Raw genomic sequence first — 17,388 nt, 5'->3', positions numbered from 1 at the left:
TTTGGGGAAATAAGTGGTCGGCCATAATGTTTAATGAGAAGAAAATTATTTTTAATTAAATAAATTTTCCTTTTCATGACAAAAGAATTAAGGGTGTTTTTAATTAAACTTCCTTATTTGCCAAGACCAAGGTTTATAAAAGAGGGGGTAGAAGTGCCTTCATGGCTAACGATTCTATTCTATTCTTCCTCTCTTTTCCTCCTTGGTGGCCGGCCCTAGCTTCTCCCTCTTCTCTTCTTCTTGTGGCCGGCGGCAACCCCTCTTGGAGCTCTTGATGGTGGCCGGTTCTAGCTAGGAGAAGAAGGAGAGAAAGGAGTTTTTGTTTATAGCATCCCTTGGAGTTTGGTGGTGGTGGTCGAACCTCATATCTCTTGGAGTTTATGTGGTGGCCGAATCTTGCTTGGAGAAGAAGGTGGCTTAGGTGGATTCTCATCTCGGTAGATCGTTGCCCACACAATGTCCGGGATAAAAAGAGGAATACGGTAGAAGATCAAGAAGTTATTTTGCTTACAAAGAAAGGTATAACTAGTAATTATTTTCCGCATCATACTAGTTTTCTTTGTATAGTTATTTATGGAAATACCAACACACAAGAGGCATATGATTCTAGAGTTTTCGAAATAGTTTTTTCGAGTTTGTGTTGTCTTCTTTTTCGAATTTGTAATTCGATTGTTCTTTTTGGTTAACCTAGAGTTATTTAAGGAAATAAATATTATCTTTCATTAAAAGGCTTTGCCTAGGCGATGGTGGTTGCTCCCATATCCAAGAAGGTCATTTACCTCGCCATGTAGTCCTGGAAGCCAATTTTAGAAATTAATATTTATGGAATTAATAACTTAGGTAGATTTGAATCAATAGTGTTAAGTTCCACTTGCGATTAAAATCTAAACCATTAAGAACAGATAAGTTAAATTTGGAATCAATGATGTTAAGTTCCGTCTACGATTCCTAATTTAACTTCTAAAGAACACAATAGGTTATTTAAGGAAAGGTTCGACACTTGTACAAAAATTTTTTTTGTACAGTGGAACCGGTATGATTTTCCTAGGACTAACCAACAATTGTACCATTGCACTCTCCGATTGCTAGCGGAGCGTAATGCTTTGGGAGCGGGTCTTGTAGAATCGGCTCAGAGAATTGACGATTGATCCGCTCGGGGGATGACTCGGTTCGAGGCGCCTTTCCTTTCCTAGCCTCCCGCATGGGTGCTTCATCTGATGATCCCTGGTTAGCTTAGGCAAACTCGGACGGGTCTGGAACAGGGCCCGATGGAAGGGAATAGGGGCGGGGGTGCCTCTCTTGGCGTGCCGGTCTGTCCTCTATTCTGCGCCCATATAGAAAATTGCTCCGGTCGATCTTCTAGTGCTGCTCGGCCCCCTGATGCTGAGGTGGCCTGCTGTGCCAACCGCTCGGCGTGAGCCTTTTGTTGCTGCTCCACTATCTTCGCTGCTCGAGCTCTTCTTGGGAGAGCGTCACGGTATGTTGACGTCCAGCTTCCTCCATCGCCTCGGCTACGGATTCAGGTGTGTTCTCACAGACGGCGACAATTTGATCATGTCTGGGTGTTGAGTCGACAGACGCTGGGGGCATGGCGCTCTCGTTGACGGCGTATGAACCTCCGACTGGCGTGAGCCTCCGGTGAGAACCTGCAAGCACAAAATCGAGCCGGGAGGGGGTTCCCGGCGACGACCCTCCGACGCTCAAGTCAGCTCCATCGAGAAGAGATCGAGGCAGAATAACGAGCGTGAAGACTAGCTACAGTGATGAGAATGCATATCTCCGTCGAAGGTTGGGGGCCCTTATATAGGGCTCCCAGGGGGTGCGTGCACGCTTTTCGAGGCGTGCACGCTCCTCAAAGCATACCTAGAAATAGTCGTGTCAGAAAAGTATGTCTGACGCCATACCTCAACCGTCCGAGCATATCTCTGACATGACAGTGGAAACTTCCACTGTACGATTCTCTGTCCGATCCGACCGCCAACCATGCTGTTCGTCGACGACACATGTCTCGAGAAGGATAACACCGGCGGTCCCCTTTGTCCTCTTCTGCTTCTTTTGTCTGTTACTAGCCCGACCGGGAGAGATGCAGAGACCCACTGTCGTCCGGGAGGGGACATGTATTGGTTGATTCGCAACTCGTCCGAGCGAACAGGTCGCCCGACGCCTCAACTTTCCTAGGCGGACTTTTGAGCGTCGGAAACCCGGCCCGCAACCGAGCTGTTTCTGCGCTGCACCGGGCGTGGTCGTGGCCGATCGGCCAGGTGGCCTTCCGATCGGCCACACCTTTGGGTTGACTATCTTAACTTTAATCTCCACATATCATTGGCCTCTATATTGTACGAGACTCCACTCTTACTATCGGAACACCAAGTTTCAATGGTTTTCGTATCACATATTTTAAAATTGGCACGAATCCTAGAGTTTATACATTTTTATATTTATCATTAAATGTGAGCTACCATAGAAAGAAAAGTCCTTACAGAATTTTATGGTGTGTATGCTGGTTAACTTTTCATTCTTCAAGGTCGTGTTGTACTCTCAGCTATTAGATACACTATTTAATTCTCTCGTTATTTCTATATGCAAACGTGAAATTAAACTTCTTAAAAAAAAACGACTACCAAATAATCTGTGACGTAAGAAAGTTTTAAGGTGGTCAATTGTCAAATGTAATGCACGTATACTCTATTTTCTAAAATCATATTTGTATTTAGATCATCCAATAGTTTGCTATTTGGATTACTTCAGGATTAGTGTCATTTTTAACTTTAATTTACTTGTTCGATCAACACACATACTCGCCTAATTTGAAAGGTTAGTAGTCTAGTTTGTGATATGACATAATTAAAAGCAAATTAATGGTTAACATTGAACTTAAAAATTAATGATTGGTCGCAATATTATATAGATATGTTTTACGATTAAAAAGCACGGTATTTGGAAAAAAAAGGATAAATTAAGATGACGTCTTTTACTTTTATTATTATAAGAAAGATATTTATTTTGCAAAAATATCAAAAGGATGTATCCTTATTCTAATATTATTATAACTATTATGATAGTTATCATTATTATAATATAATATTTTTTTATTGACTAAATCCAAATTATTATGTGTAAATTTTTTTTATTAATTTAGTTTAAAACAATTATACTTAATTAAAATCGTTGAAAATTATTTTAATATTATTATAACGCAGCTTCTTTATAAAAATAAAAAATATTTTATTAAATTTAAATATTTACTTTTTCATATGAACTTCTCTATTTTCTGTCTCTCCTTTGTAATATTTGAGAAATAAATATTAAAATTTTAAAAATAAATAGAACAGCTAATGTTTTTTTTTTAACTACTTTACCTAAAATTTTAAAAATAAAATCTTGGCACAGTCGCATAACCGAAAGCCCGGAAGCCCAGGCCGCCTTCTGCCTACCTCGTTGCCTTCTGCCACCAGATTCCCCTCCAAATCCCTCTTCCGACTCCATTGATTCCCGTCTGATTCCCCTCGGTAAAGTAAAATGAATTTCACCTCCTCTTACTCCCTGTGGGTTTATTTGGTGAAACCCTAATCTGATAATTCCGTCTCCTCCAGATTCGGCTGCATCTACCTTCTTGCAGTCCGTCGAGGGGGTCGGATCTCTTCGGCCAGTGCTGATCTCGACCTCCTCGAGTCCATGGCCTTCGGCACTGTCTCGTTCGAAGAGCTCCTCGGCCACTGCAACGAGGTATTCAAGAACAACCAGAGATGCACCGTCGACCTTGAGAAGCGGATGCAGAGCTTAGGCTACGTCACTAGTGAGCACCGAGCCACTGACGCGAATTCCTAGAGTCATCGTTTGCTTTTCTGCTACTCTGATTTGTGTTGTTGCGCAGAGGTGGAGTTGGAAGATGAGGAGATTTTGGACGATTCGAAGTTTACGAGCCCCGTGAGTGGGTTTCAGAGACCTTTCTTTGAGTTTGTCTCAGTTTCTGTTGTTCAGTTGAGCAAGAAGGGGCCAGAAGAGTATATCTTGTATCCTTTCTCCACTGTTTCTTGGGAATTCTGTATGTTCGTTCTTTGCTTGATCAGTTGATGATGATTTTCAGGGTTGGCCTTTTGTTTTACATTTCAGTTTATTCAGATTGACATGCAATTTAGAAATAGAAAACCGATTCAAATTGGTTGAATCACGAGTAGAAGGTTAGGGGATTCCTTCTGTAAGCTTGCAAGTTCTTGCTCTCACATTTAACTTGGTAGATTCTTTTTTCAGTTATTAATCTGTTGAATTGGTTTATATGCATTATAGAGACGTCAACTTTGTCTTCATTTGTAGATTTTTTGCTAGGTTTAGCCGGTAGAGAAATAACAAAGGAGTGACTAGTATCAGTGCTTTGCATTAGATTTGTTTGGGTAGGAAGAAAATGAGAAGAGAATAGGGAATATATGTGTTTTCTCAACATGGTTAGGAAGAGAGAGCATGGGGATTTAGGGTTCTCCTATATAGACAATAATTACAGAATATGATTTCAACAGAAGAATTCATTTATCTGCACCATAAGGATGTTCCTCCTGTAAATAAGATAAATCTATAGAAAGCAAAAGTGATTTGACAAAACAAAAAACTGGAAAAATAATACCATAGACATAATTTATACACTATGATCCTGTTCGAAAGCGTGAAACTGGAAAGCTGGGGAGGTGGCGGCTCCGCTGACTAGCTATGGACCTCGCTCCGCTCTGCAAAATAAGTAACGTCAGTGCCGAGCCAGGGAAGGGGTCCCCGGCGTTGGCCCTTCGATGCTCAAGTCAGTCACCGGAATATGAAGAGAAGCGGAGCAATAGTGGAACTATGCGCGAACAGTAGATAATGCGTACCTTCGTCGGTGATGGATCCCCCTTTATATAGAGCCCTGGTGGGCGACGTGCGCGTGAAGCATGGGCACGCTCTCCAATGTGTCCTACAAAAGGGCATGTAAGGAAAGTACCTCTGACACTATACCTTAACAGAGATACATATCCTTGACAAGACAGTAGCAGCGTCCGCAGTACGATCAGCCTGTCGATCATGCCTCGTGTCAGCAGCACTACCTCCTAAAAGTATGTCGAGAGATACTATAGTGGTCCCGTTGCTGGGCCGACGGGACCCCGCTCCGTCTGCGGCCAGGTCCCGCTGCTTGGTCGAGTGGGGTAGCCGCTCTGTTGACCTCAGTGGCTCTTCTATGTGATGACTGTGCAGCACATGCCTTCCCCCATTCGGACAAGCTAACCGGTCTCCCTCGACATCCTGCTGCCTCGTATCGCGCATCGGCTGTCTTACGCATCCTCCCGAGCTAGACCGGAGGTTTGCTCGAACCTGTCTCCCGCCGGTCGGGGCCTAACTGCCCAACCGACCATTGTCAGTGTCCTTCGTTCGGCCCTTTTGTGCTCGGGCGTTGACCACCTTGACTTTGACCTCCACCTGACAATTGACCCCGTGCCAGGTAGGCCCCCCTCCATCGCCGCATCACAATCCTCCCCCTCAAGTCTAGTTGAAGGAGGCTGCAAGTCCGACTGACTAGACCAGTAGAGTCTTCGATGATTCCCACGCCTTTGTCGTTCGGCTTCGCATTGGCAGACTGGGTATATAATTGCCGCTCGACCCAAGCTTTTCAAAGCAAACTATGCCTAGGTCGTTCGGCTGTGTGATAATCGCCTATTCGTGCCGCTCGAGCAATGGGCGACAATACTTTGGCAAAAAAATTCCTTTTCCTCTTCTTGCGCTCCTCGACCAAGCGCCCTGACGCTATCCAGATTTCTTGAAGACCGTGCAAATCTCTGATCATTATGGCCGAGCACGCGGCCATACCTTTTAATTAAGTCTCATTAATGTCGTCCAGTGATTGAACATCACGTGTCCCACTTTCTACCCCACACGTTTGACGTGACAGACGGATATTCGCTGGTGATGTGACAGGTACCTTTTCAAATTCAACGGCTGGATCTTCTCCTAGTTTTTCACAACCCTGGATCGGATGGCTCAGGTCGATTGGTCGAGAGGTTTATAAACCTCGCATGCGTCGCTATCTTCCTTACTTCGCATGCCTTCGTCTTCGAGCTTCCCGGCGACGTTTCGCTTCTTCTGCCCCTCTGGCGATCCTTCCTGTAAGCCTCTTCATCTTTTCATTCGAATCTTTTCGTTGTTCTTCGTCGTCCTCCTTTGTTTTCGATGGCAAGCTCCTCACAACCCCCTGCCTCCGTCTCTGGACTCTGGTACACTTCCACCGAGTCCAGGTTCGACAGGGGCAATGCTGAGAGTTTGAAATCTGCTTATGAATTTCCATCTGGATATCAAATTACTCTTCCTTCTGCTTTCGACCGGTCGCATGAACCACCGCCGGGTTTTTTATGTTTCTTTAGGGACCAGTTCATCGCCGGTCTGCGATTCCCGGTCCACCCTTTTTTCTTCGCAGTTTGTAAATATTTCCGCATTTCCCTTAATCAATTAGTGTCGAACTCCTTTCGGATGCTGTGCGGGGTAGTAGTTCTGTTCCGCCGACACGACATTCCTTTGACCCCTCGGCTCTTCTACTACTTTTATTATCCAAAACTGTCCGAGCCGGGGACCTTTCTATTCCAAGTCCGAGGGGGCTTAGTCTTCTTTGATAAGATGTCGTTCTCCAACAAGCATTGGAGAGACTACTTTTTCTACGTTCGCTTTCTCGAGCGGCCAGGTTTTCCAACCAGTTGGCAGCTAGAAGTGTCAAACCCTCCGGAGCTCAGGAAGTACAAAAGTCAATCGGACTACCTCCATGCAACTTCAAGCTTGGTCGGTTAGAAGTACCACATCCACAAGTTACTGCCGGAGGACGTCCTCTACGTGTTCGGCTTGAGGTCGATCAGCACAAAGCTTTAGTTCAACCTAGGTATGCTCTTTCTTCTCCTAACCTTTGAATCTAACTAATTTTTCCTCCTTTTGTGCAACTCGAATCATGTTGCGAGTGCGTCTGGTCGGCAAGTGCAAGCTCGCAGATGCAGAGATCAATGCTGTGGTCGTGGCCAAGCTGGAGAGCCATGGCATGCAGCCGGTCGGCTCCCACGAGGATCCGCTCGGCGACGAGGAGGGAACACACGCGCTGGGGAGTGGAGGAGGAGCCAGCCAGCGAGTAGCTAGTGGAGCGGCAGCTACTGCTGACCTTTCAGCCGAACGACAATCGATGGTTCTGATCGCGGTCGCTTCAGAGTTAGCTACCTCCGGTGAACACCTGTGGCTACGGAAGAGACGTTGAGCGGAAGGTTCTTCCCGATCTGTGACTTCAGCCCTGCAGATCCCAACACCAGCCATCTCCTAACCCTCCTCCGAGCGGGGTGAGACCTTGATTCCTCCTCTCGAGCAGGGAGTCGTAGAACTCCCTACTTACTTCCATATCATCTGACCAAACACCTTCGCTGTCCACGCTGCCTCAGGGTACAATTTGCACACTGCCGGTCTCCTTCATGCCACCACCTTTGTCGGCGGCCCAGGTGTCCCGTATCCGACCGGTTCCAATGTCCCGGTCTTCGGGCTGGGTGACTTCAGACCCCTCTGGCCGGAGTAGCCAGAAGCAAATAACGACAATCATCCATTTGCCGACGAACAAGTACCACAGTGTGGACGACCCAACGTCCCTCACCCTCGAGCAACAAATTAGGATCCAAGGGTCGCTCGCACAAATATGGGCTGATGCCCAAGCCCATGCGGTGGTTATCGCTCCAGGGGAACTCGCCAACAGTCACACCCAGATGTCCACTGGGGTATATGTATCTTTCTTTTCTTCTTTACATCCGTTTGGTTCATACAATTTTACTGTCGTTGCAGTACTGGGTAGAGAGTCTGGTCATGTGCCACAGGCTCGCATATCTGGAACATGAAGTCTAGCAGTTGCGCTCCTCGAGCGGCCAGGAGGTAGCTTTTCAAGCACGCATGGAGCAGATGAGCGCCAAAATGACTCAACTAAAGGCCGATCTGAAGAAGAGCTTCGAGCTGCGGGAGGCAGAGAAGGGCAAAAGCGCCGAGCAGACTACTCAATTGGCTCGGCTTAATAAACAGACCAGCTCCTTCGAGTCCAAGATCCACTCGGCTAACAGCAGGAAGCTCCGGACCATCGAAGACTTGGAGATCAAAAACAAAGAGTTTCGGGTGTTGGCTCAGAACCTGAAGGAGAGAGAGGCCTCGCTGAATGCTGAGCGGGAAGGCAGGTCGGCCGTCGGTCTGCAGCGAAGGCCCAGCTCAACGCCAAAGATGCAGAGCTGGCCACTTTGAAGGCAGATTTAGAGGCATCTCAGTCGGCACTAGAAGTTTACCAAAGTGCGGAGTCCAGCCGATTCGAGGTGCAGATAAAGGCTTACCTCCGCTCGGACGCCTTTAATGACCAACTCACCGATCGGGCGCTCCGTCTTTTCAACCTTGCCATCGACGGGACGCTCGACCAACTGAAAGGCGGCGGGTATATTTCGACCAGCCCGACGAGCAAGGTTATCAGCTGAGACAAGATGACTGAGTCGCTACTCGACGACGTACTCGATTACCTCGAGTGAGCCTGCTCCTGCGTACCTTGTCCTTTTTTTGTACTGCCCTTCTAAAAACTATGCAAGTGTTAATGAATGGTCGTCCGTTCGGCAAACCTTTTTATTTGATGTCACTCTTTCATGTTGCGCCGTTCGACACTTGTTTTATTTTACTACTTGTTTGTCCTTGCGTTGCCGTTCAGGATCGAGCAGGACTACGCACTTCTTACCATTTTATGAAAAACTTCTAAGTGTGGCTCCGTGACCCACTGGTCGACGTCGTACTACTCGCTTGGATAAGTCATTTTTTTGTTGGTCTTGGGTTTAAAGCCGTTGCTCGGCTGTTGAAGGCGCAGACTTGGATTTAAGGTCGTTGCTCGACTGTTGACATGCGTAGACGAGGATTTAAGGTCGTCGCTCGACCGTTGACGAAGACTAGGGTTTAACGTCGCCGCTCGACGGTTGACGAAAACTAGGGTTTAAGGTCGCTGCTTGACCGTTGATGAAGACCAGAGTTTAATGTCGTCGCTCGACGGTTTACGAAGACTAGAGTTTAAGGTCGCCGCTCAACCGTTGACGAAGATCAGAGTTTAACGTCGCCGCTTGATGGTGACGAAGACTAGGGTTTAAGGTCGCCGCTCGACCATCGGTGAAGACCAGGGTTTTAACGTCGCCGCTCGATAGTCGGTGAAGACATGGGTTTAAGGTCGCCGCGTGACCGCTGATGACGATAAGGGTTTAAGGTCGTCGTTCGACCGTTGACGAAGACAAGGGTTTAAGGTCGCCGCTCGACCGCTGATGACGACAAGGGTTTAGGGTTGTCGCTCGACCGCTAACGTAGACAAGGGTTTAAGGTCGTCCCTCGACCGCTGACAACGAAAAAGGTTTAAGGTCACCTCTCGACCGTTGACGAAGACAAGGGTTTAAGATCGTCGCTCGACCGTTGATGACGACAAGATTTAAGGTCGCCGCTCAACCATTGACGAAGATAAGCGTTTAAGGTCGCTCGACCGCTGACGAAGACAAGGGTTAAGGTCGTTGCTCGACTGCTGATGACGACAAGGGTTTAAGGTCGCGGCTCGACCGTTGACGAAGACAAGGGTTTAAGTTTGCCGCTCAATCGTTGACAATGACAAGGGTTTAAGGTCGTCACTCGACCGCTGACGAAGACAAGGATTTAAGGTCGTCGTTCGACCGCTAACGACGACAAGGGTTTAAGGTCGCTGCTCGACCGTTGACGAAGACAAGGGTTTAAGGTCGTTTCTCGACCGCTGACGACAACAAGGGTTTAAGGTCGCCGCTCGACCGTTGACGAAGACAAGGGTTTATAGTTGTCGCTCAACCGCTGATGACGACAAGAGTTTAAGGTCGCCGCTCGACCATTGCAATGTGTAGACAAGGGTTTATAGTTGTTGCTCGACTTTTAACTTGATCGCTCGGCACAAGAGTCTGGAACACTTGGGATTTTATTCATATTTTTCCTGCATCCAAAAGACATACATGCACATATACAGGTACATTTATATTTACTCACGCACCTCTTCACTGCAGTCAATGGCGTGGATCTCGAGTCGTCGGGCGTACGACTTCCTTGCTCGATTGGAATCATCGCCGGTTAGCCCACCGATGATCATGCTATTTCTCCCCGAGCAGAGTTGCTCCTGTTCTCCTCCTATTGAATTGAAAGTTTGCTCCGTTCGGCAGAGGCTCGGGCAAGACCCTGATCGTCCCTCCTCTGAGATTGATGATGGCGTGACTCGGATGTCGTCCTTTCTTCTTCCCTTTGCCCGGCTGAGTGGCGCTTGTGTCGCAGATCAGGAGATGGTGATCGACGGCGACGTTCTCCCGGGGGCGGCTGACTATCTACCAGTGCCAAGTCGTAGCAAACCCGGGTGTTGTGTGTTGGTGACTGGTGGATGGGGCAAAACAATGGCATCCACACCCTGTCTTTGCAGCCTTTGGGCGATCGGCTATCCGACATGCATTCTGGGCTCGTGGTCTGGCTGTGATCCCCCTTCGGGGGCCCTTGGGTGGCTGATGGCTGCTCGGCGGTCGCCTCTCAGGCGCTGCTGCAGCTTCGATCGGCACCTCCCTTCTTCTGGTCGCTTGGGCTTCCTCCAGGTTTATGTGTTCTGTTGCCTTCCTTTGCAAGTGGTCGAAGTCCCTCGGCGGCTTCCGAATGAGCGATCGGAAGAACTCCCCTTCAATGAGCCCCTGGGTGAGGGCGTTCACCAATACATCTGAGGAGACAGCTGGAATGTCCATGACCACCTGATTGAAGCGTTGGATGTATGCCCTCAGTCTCTGTAGACCCTTGCTTCAATGAAAACAAGTTTATGCTCGTCTTCTAGTGGCAACGGCTGCTAGCAAAATGGTGTAGAAATGCCACTCGGAAGTCCTTGAAGTGGTGGATTGAGCCGATCGACAATCTCCTGAACCACTGTTGTGCCGATCCAAAGAGAGTGGTGAGGAAGACCCGACACTTCACCCTGTCAGTGTACTGGTGGAGTGTGGCCGCATTGTCAGACTTGGCCAAGTGGTCGTCCGGATTGATGATTCCGTGGTATTCCCTGTTCGCTAGAGGGGTGTAGTGCCTCGGCAGAGGGTCGCTCAGAATCCCTTGAGAAAATTGTTAATTGATCTACTTGGGCGAATTGTCTTCCCTCGGCGCCTTCTCTTTCCTTGCATCCCAAACGGGTGCGTCATCCGATGAAGACCCCTGATCCTTGTCCGCTCGGCCCTGTTCTTTAGATGGAGTTCTGAACAGCGCTCGGTGGAATGAGATGGCGTGTTAGGTACTTCCCCATATGTACCGATCGACTTCTTGTTTTGTTCCCAAATGGATACGTGATTCGTTCGGTCTTCATATCCTGCTTGATGCCCCGCTGCTGATGCCACGGGCTCATGCGCTTGGCGCTCGGCAACACTTGTTATTGTTGTTGCTCTACTATCCTTGCCGCTCGGGCTTGTATAAGCATGTCGGGTTCTTCCTTTGTCAGTGTCACCGTGGTGAGTCGTCCAACGTCCTCCATCTTCTCGTTCGGATGTAGGCTACGTTCCCACAGACGACGCCAAAATGATCATGTCCGAAAGCGTGAAGCTGGAAAGCTGGGGAGGTGGCAGCTTCGCTGACCAGTTGTGGACCTCGCTCTGCTCTGCAAAACAAGCAATGTTAGTGCCAAGTCAGGGAAGGGGTCCCCGGCGTTGGCCTTTGACGCTCAAGTCAGTCACCGGAATATGAAGAGAAGCGGAGCAACAGTGGAACTATGCGTGAACAGTAGATAACGCGTACCTTCGCTGGTGATGGACCCCCCTTTATACAGAGCCCTGGTGGGCGAAGTGCGAACTTCTTGAGGCATGGGCACACTCTCCAATGTGCATATCCCTGACAAGACAGTAGCAGCGTCCGCAGTATGATCCGCTTGTCGATCATGCCTCATGTCAGTGGCACTACCTCCCAAAAGGATGTCAGGAGATACTACAGTAGTCCTATTGCTGGGCCGAGCAAGGTAACAGCTCGGTCGGGACCCCGCTCCGTCCGCGGCTAGGTCCTGCTACTTGGCCGAGCGGGGTAGTCACTCGGCCGAGACTCCTCCGCTCTGTCGCTTCTATGCGATGACTATGCAGCACATGCCTTCCCCTGTTCGGACAAGCTAACCGGTCTCTCTCGACGCCCTGCTGCCCCATATCGAGCGTCGACTGTCTTTCGCATCCTCCCGAGATAGACTGGAGGTATGCTCGGACCAGTCTCCCGCCGATCGGGGCCTAACTGCGCGATCGTCCATTGTCAATGTCCTCCCTTCGACGTCCGGGCGTTGACCACCTTAACTTTGACCTCCACCCTAGCAATTGACCCCGTGCCAGGTAGGCCTCCCTCCATCGCCGCATCACACTATATGTACAAAATATTTTATATAAGTTTAATAAATATATTATTAATAATAAATTAGTTAGTTGAATTATACAACAACAACCAAGCCTTTTAACTATCAATTCAAAAAATAATATCACACATAACTTATACTTTTATAGATATAAAATATTTTAATCAATGATAAATTATTTAAATGTTCTAATTTAGAAATACATGGATAACATATTTTGATAAACTATAAATTATTAAGATTTTATAATTTTTTTATATAATTAAACCTATTATATACAGATGTATATTGAGGAAATGGTTTCATTAATGTAAATTATTATTATCAATCATGAATTATTACAATTCCATTTATAATTAATCCTATTTTTAAATGAGGAGAATTTTTGAACTCTTGTTTACTAAGTGAAAATGTGATGGATAAACAAGTACGCTTTAAGTGTAATAGTACTGATTGTCTCATTGTCTGCATTATACTTGTATGTTTGGTTTTTTATAACATCTGGGTTTGCTTTACAACCAAACTTAATTGATTGCCGATTTGAAATTTAACCAATTGAACCAGCTGGTCTGGTCCAGTTTTCAAAACATTGGATCAACCATATTAACCATATTAAGAAATTGCTCTAATATTTCATTGGCTTGGATAGACATGTGGTCTAGCTTTGCAGAATTTTCTATCAAGATGTTTAACTGCTTTTGTAATTGCACTCATCCTTCTGTTTGATGTATGGTGTCTGTCTGCAGATCCTATAATAAAATATCTGAGACAACTTTGCCTGGATATCCAAAACTTGCCCTGCATGCTACAGGTGCTGGAGCTGCTTATTGTATATTGTTCTATTTGGTTAAAATAATACAATTTCTTACTTGTATTAGCACTTCCATCCTCTTTCATGGGAAACAGATTCATACACAATGAAGAAATTTCAGTTGCCAGAAATGCTGCCAAAGCAATAGTGCATGCATCTAAAGAGGACTACAATGACCTGCCTGCCTTCATGAAAAATCTGGTAGTGTGCGAGGTATTTGTTCTGTTTCTAATATTACTTTTGCAATGAGATCATAAGAATCTTCAGGATAAACCTTTCCAGTGTTGCTGGGAATCATTTGTTGCACTATGACAGTATGACTGGCAATTTAACACTATTAGTAACCTTCTGTATAATAAAGAGTGCAAACCATTGCAAAAAAAAAGGAGGATTTCAAGGACAAACTGAACCTGTCTCGTATCCCCTTTGATTTCTTGACTACTTTTTGCTCTTAACACTACTTCAGGAGTTGCAGGAAGCTGCGGTCAAGATCAACTCTTTCCTCTCTATACATGAGCAAAATGATGTCTTTAGGCAAGATGAGCTTGAAAAAATGGTGCTCGGTCAGTATTCAATTATTCGTTCCTTATTTGAGTATACGGTTTCTGGAAATTGCCCTCTTCTTTCCTTTACATCATGGACATTAATTGCATGGTGAAAGCAAGATCTTACCTTTTGCTTCTTACGAGGATGACTAAGTTAGTTGCATAGATTATTGACAACTCTGTATTCTATGAGTCCATCCCCGTTAATTGATAGATTTCTCAAGGTGAAGTTTTTACCAAAATATTCTTAATCAATAAGGTTGCTTTTAATATCGTTACTGATGTAATCAATCTAGCAGTTCTTGCTTGATGTGGTTGGCTATCTAATATGCATTTCCATGAGAAAGACTTGTATTTGGAAACATCTTTTAGGTAGTAAATCTTTTGCCAATCGTACAAGAGTTCTATTTCTCTCATCATCCTTAATGCAGACATCAAAGTGTAACGTTGTTATTTTGCCTTGTTACACCATTGGGTTTAAGTTAGTATTCACACCAGTATGTACAGTGTGGGCTTTTATAAGCCACTCACGATGGTTTCCATGCAACTTCGTGCAGGTCTACCCAAGTTTAGAAATGTGGAAGAGATGAGGTTGTTTCACCAATGAAGAGCAATGACGATGAGCAGCGCCGCCTCTGTCTTTTCAAAGTCCCCCAGGTTGATCGTTTCACACTGGTTGGTGTGATTGGGGTGTGCCTGCAGAATGCATCAGTTCTCCTCCCTCTCTCGCTACGCAGTACATGAGCCCCTGGAGATGTCTCCTGCCTCGCTGAGATAGCTCACATCTCCCTTGCTTCAGGAGAGGTGCCAACCTTCCTACATGATGTTTTTGAACCCTCTTACTCTTTCATGAAAGATAATCTCTCTCCTATTTTTTTAGCGGGTAGACAAGTTGTAGGCTGATAAACACAATCACCTTAATTGGTTCATGCTTTTTGTGTTCTTGCCTAAGCTTGAGATGATTAATGTTAAGAACATACATTATTTGGCTATCATGGTAAGTATGCTTAACCTTATGCAATTCTAGAGCTCCTTCAGTATATCTCTACATAGGTCTTATAGATGCTAGCACAACATTTCATACCTATTGTTCTATTCTTGTAGCAAAAGGTGATTACGCTTACCTTAGGTGCCTCTCACAGCCTGTATCTAGGTTATGTGAAAAGAGGTAAATTACAGGGTCAACTTATAGCCAATCGCCAAGTGGCTAGAGGTGCAACATTTATGTTGTCATTTGGTCCACAATAAGTGTCTTAGAATTTCCTAAGATACATTGGGATTACAATTATTTCCGGTTCCTAGTAAGTAATATTTTGAGAGATTTATTTTGGCAGACAAGTAGTTTGATAAACTAATAATGAAAGTCAATTTAGCCACAGAAGGCAGCACACGAACATTTTGTCTATTTTTAATGTCACGTGCATAGTTGTCAAAAGCACGAGGTGTAAAAAAGTACTCAAGGATCTTGGGGTTTAAAGCGCAAAGCCCAAAGCAAAGTGCACGCTTTATGGAAAAAGTCTAATAAACAAAAGGACTAATATATTTATTAAAAGTCTTTGAAAATATTTTTGAAAATCCAATTGACCATAAATAAAATATTCTTTGATGAAACTGTAGATTATTCAAAAAACTAAAAATAAACCAAAAGTCTTTGAAAATGTGATAGATGAAATATCAAATATCAAAATAATCATTTTCTTCATCTTCATTATCCAAAATCTACGTCATCAGCTCTATCGTTTGATTTGTATCCATATCTTCTTCAGTTTCATCATCAAGGTTAATCTCTTCTTTAGTTACAAGAATAGTTTGAGCTGAAGATTGCTTCTTTTTGCTGATGTAGATGATGATGCCTCTTTTGAAGAAGACACATTTCAAAATCGAAAGTCATATGCACTTTTACCAAACCTAGATGCTCGTGCTACATCACCAAAATGCAAATCTTCACATTCATAGACAAAATCATTACTATTGTCTTTATCACTATAATCCAATTTTCCCAATAACTATTTATTACTATCATCTATCTCTGACAAAGTAATAGGATCAATCTTATCTCACATGTCATATCTTCTCCTCAAAGCTCGATTGTTATATTCCAAATCATTCAATCATTGTTGAGATAACCTATTTCTTTTCATAGCATGTATCTACGAAAAAAATAAAAAGTAAAAAAGTTAAGTTCATAATATAAATTTTAATATATATTAAAAAAAATTCTAACTTGCATGTTCAAAAACACTCCAATTATATTCACAGCGTGAAGAAGAGGTTCAAAATCTTCATTGCAAATGTTTTTAATTCAGGTGTTGATGCACCATAAGAAGACCACCAATCAGCTTGAAACACAAAAACATATAAGATTAACTTTATTACTAGAATATTGCTAATGCATAATATATTATTTATGAATTTACTTGGTGATTTTGAACTTCTTTGTCTGATAGCCATTGACAAACCAAAAAGTCCTTATGCTTTATTGTATTTTTCCAATTGATTCGTGATATTATCTTGTAAATCCTCACCTCTCACCAATCTAGATATGCACTTGTACAAACCCTCCATCACTTCTGTATCATTTTCTATATCAAGGTTGAAGTAAAAATACTCTGGATTCAAAAAATATCCGACTGCTTGCAAAGGTCGATGGAGTTGAACATTCCATCTTTTGCCAATGAATTAAAAAATGCTACGATATTTTTTTTTATTTTTAAATGAATAGCTTTTTTGGCTTTATCCATTGACTCATAAATATAATCCATAGCAGTGGCGGATCCAGGAATTCAAGTATGGAGGGACGATTTTTACATGGAACAAGGGGCGGTATCCTCTATCTCCATCAGTGGAACCTCATAATATTAGTGGGTCTACCGCCGACAAAGGGACCAACCGCCGATGCCACCCCCCACTGGATCCGCCCCTGATCCATAGGAGACATTTTTTCACCATCTACCAGCCGTAATACTTTCACCAATGGGCCACCAACTTTTATGCAAAAAATCATATTTTTTCCAAAAAGAAGGCATCAATATCACACTTCTACTACACGTTTTCTTGCAACCTCTTTAGAAAATTGATTCTTTGCTCACTTTTCATATGTAAACATTTTTCTCAAATTTGCTTGTTGTATGTGAAACCGCTTTAAAGTCAAAAAGCAGTTTCGAAACGTGTCTCTGTGGTTCTTACCATGTCTCTCCAGTAAACTCTCTCATCATGCTTAATACTTATGGTCTGTTGTAAATATAACCATTTACCATCAACGTCTGTCCATATAATTTTTTGAGATAAGGAATTTTGAATATATCTTTGAGCAACAAATTCAAACAATGGAGTCCAATACAAGTGTAGAAATCAGTTTTCCAAAAGACGACTTGAAAAAACAAAGTAAATTTAGTAAAAAAAATTAAAAATATGATCCAATTCTTAATTGAAAGTAACATGAATTTAAAATATTACCAGCATTGACATTGCAACTTGCATTATCTGTTACAACCTGAACCGTATTTTTTTGTCCAATGTGATATACAAATTTAAAAAGTAACTCAAACATCTTGTCAGTTGTGTGAGAATAGCCTTAAGCATCAATTGATTCAACAAATACGCTTCCTTTAGGACTTACTAAAAAATTTTTAAGAGTCCTACCC

General features: G+C 44.2%; 1 protein-coding gene across 16 annotated transcripts; it reads left to right on the top strand.

Annotated features, from left to right (window-relative positions):
* The first annotated feature begins 3,387 nt into the window (after nt 1–3,387).
* On the top strand, nt 3,388–14,765 carry LOC122037921. Of its 16 annotated transcripts, XM_042597398.1 has the most exons (8): nt 3,388–3,509; nt 3,594–3,796; nt 3,875–4,013; nt 4,114–4,181; nt 13,135–13,199; nt 13,295–13,412; nt 13,666–13,762; nt 14,302–14,765. In XM_042597398.1, the coding sequence occupies exons 2-6, from the start codon at nt 3,676–3,678 to the stop codon at nt 13,307–13,309; spliced, it is 408 nt and encodes a 135-aa protein (XP_042453332.1). In that variant the 5' UTR covers nt 3,388–3,509; nt 3,594–3,675; the 3' UTR covers nt 13,310–13,412; nt 13,666–13,762; nt 14,302–14,765. The 16 variants fall into 16 exon arrangements, 9 of the variants coding, with proteins under 9 accessions (XP_042453332.1, XP_042453336.1, XP_042453334.1 ...); XM_042597402.1 differs by lacking the exon at nt 3,388–3,509 and having other exon boundaries at nt 3,516–3,796; nt 4,123–4,181; XM_042597400.1 differs by lacking the exon at nt 3,388–3,509 and having other exon boundaries at nt 3,516–3,796; nt 13,295–13,400.
* The last annotated feature ends 2,623 nt before the right edge of the window (nt 14,766–17,388 follow it).

Source organism: Zingiber officinale, chromosome 1A (assembly GCF_018446385.1).
Source record: "Zingiber officinale cultivar Zhangliang chromosome 1A, Zo_v1.1, whole genome shotgun sequence".
Classification (NCBI taxonomy): domain Eukaryota; kingdom Viridiplantae; phylum Streptophyta; class Magnoliopsida; order Zingiberales; family Zingiberaceae; genus Zingiber; species Zingiber officinale.
The sequence above is the reverse complement of the archived record's forward strand: the minus strand, read 5'-3'. Positions and strand labels throughout refer to the sequence as shown.

Bases quoted from the DNA above. Each gene is read 5' to 3' on its own strand.
- LOC122037921 (XM_042597398.1), top strand. From the start codon at position 3,676: ATGGCCTTCGGCACTGTCTCGTTCGAAGAGCTCCTCGGCCACTGCAAC. The intron at 3,797-3,874 runs GTGAGCACCGAG...GTTGTTGCGCAG, and splicing joins GAGCTTAGGCTACGTCACTA to AGGTGGAGTTGGAAGATGAG. The intron at 4,014-4,113 runs GTATCCTTTCTC...TTTACATTTCAG, and splicing joins GGGCCAGAAGAGTATATCTT to TTTATTCAGATTGACATGCA.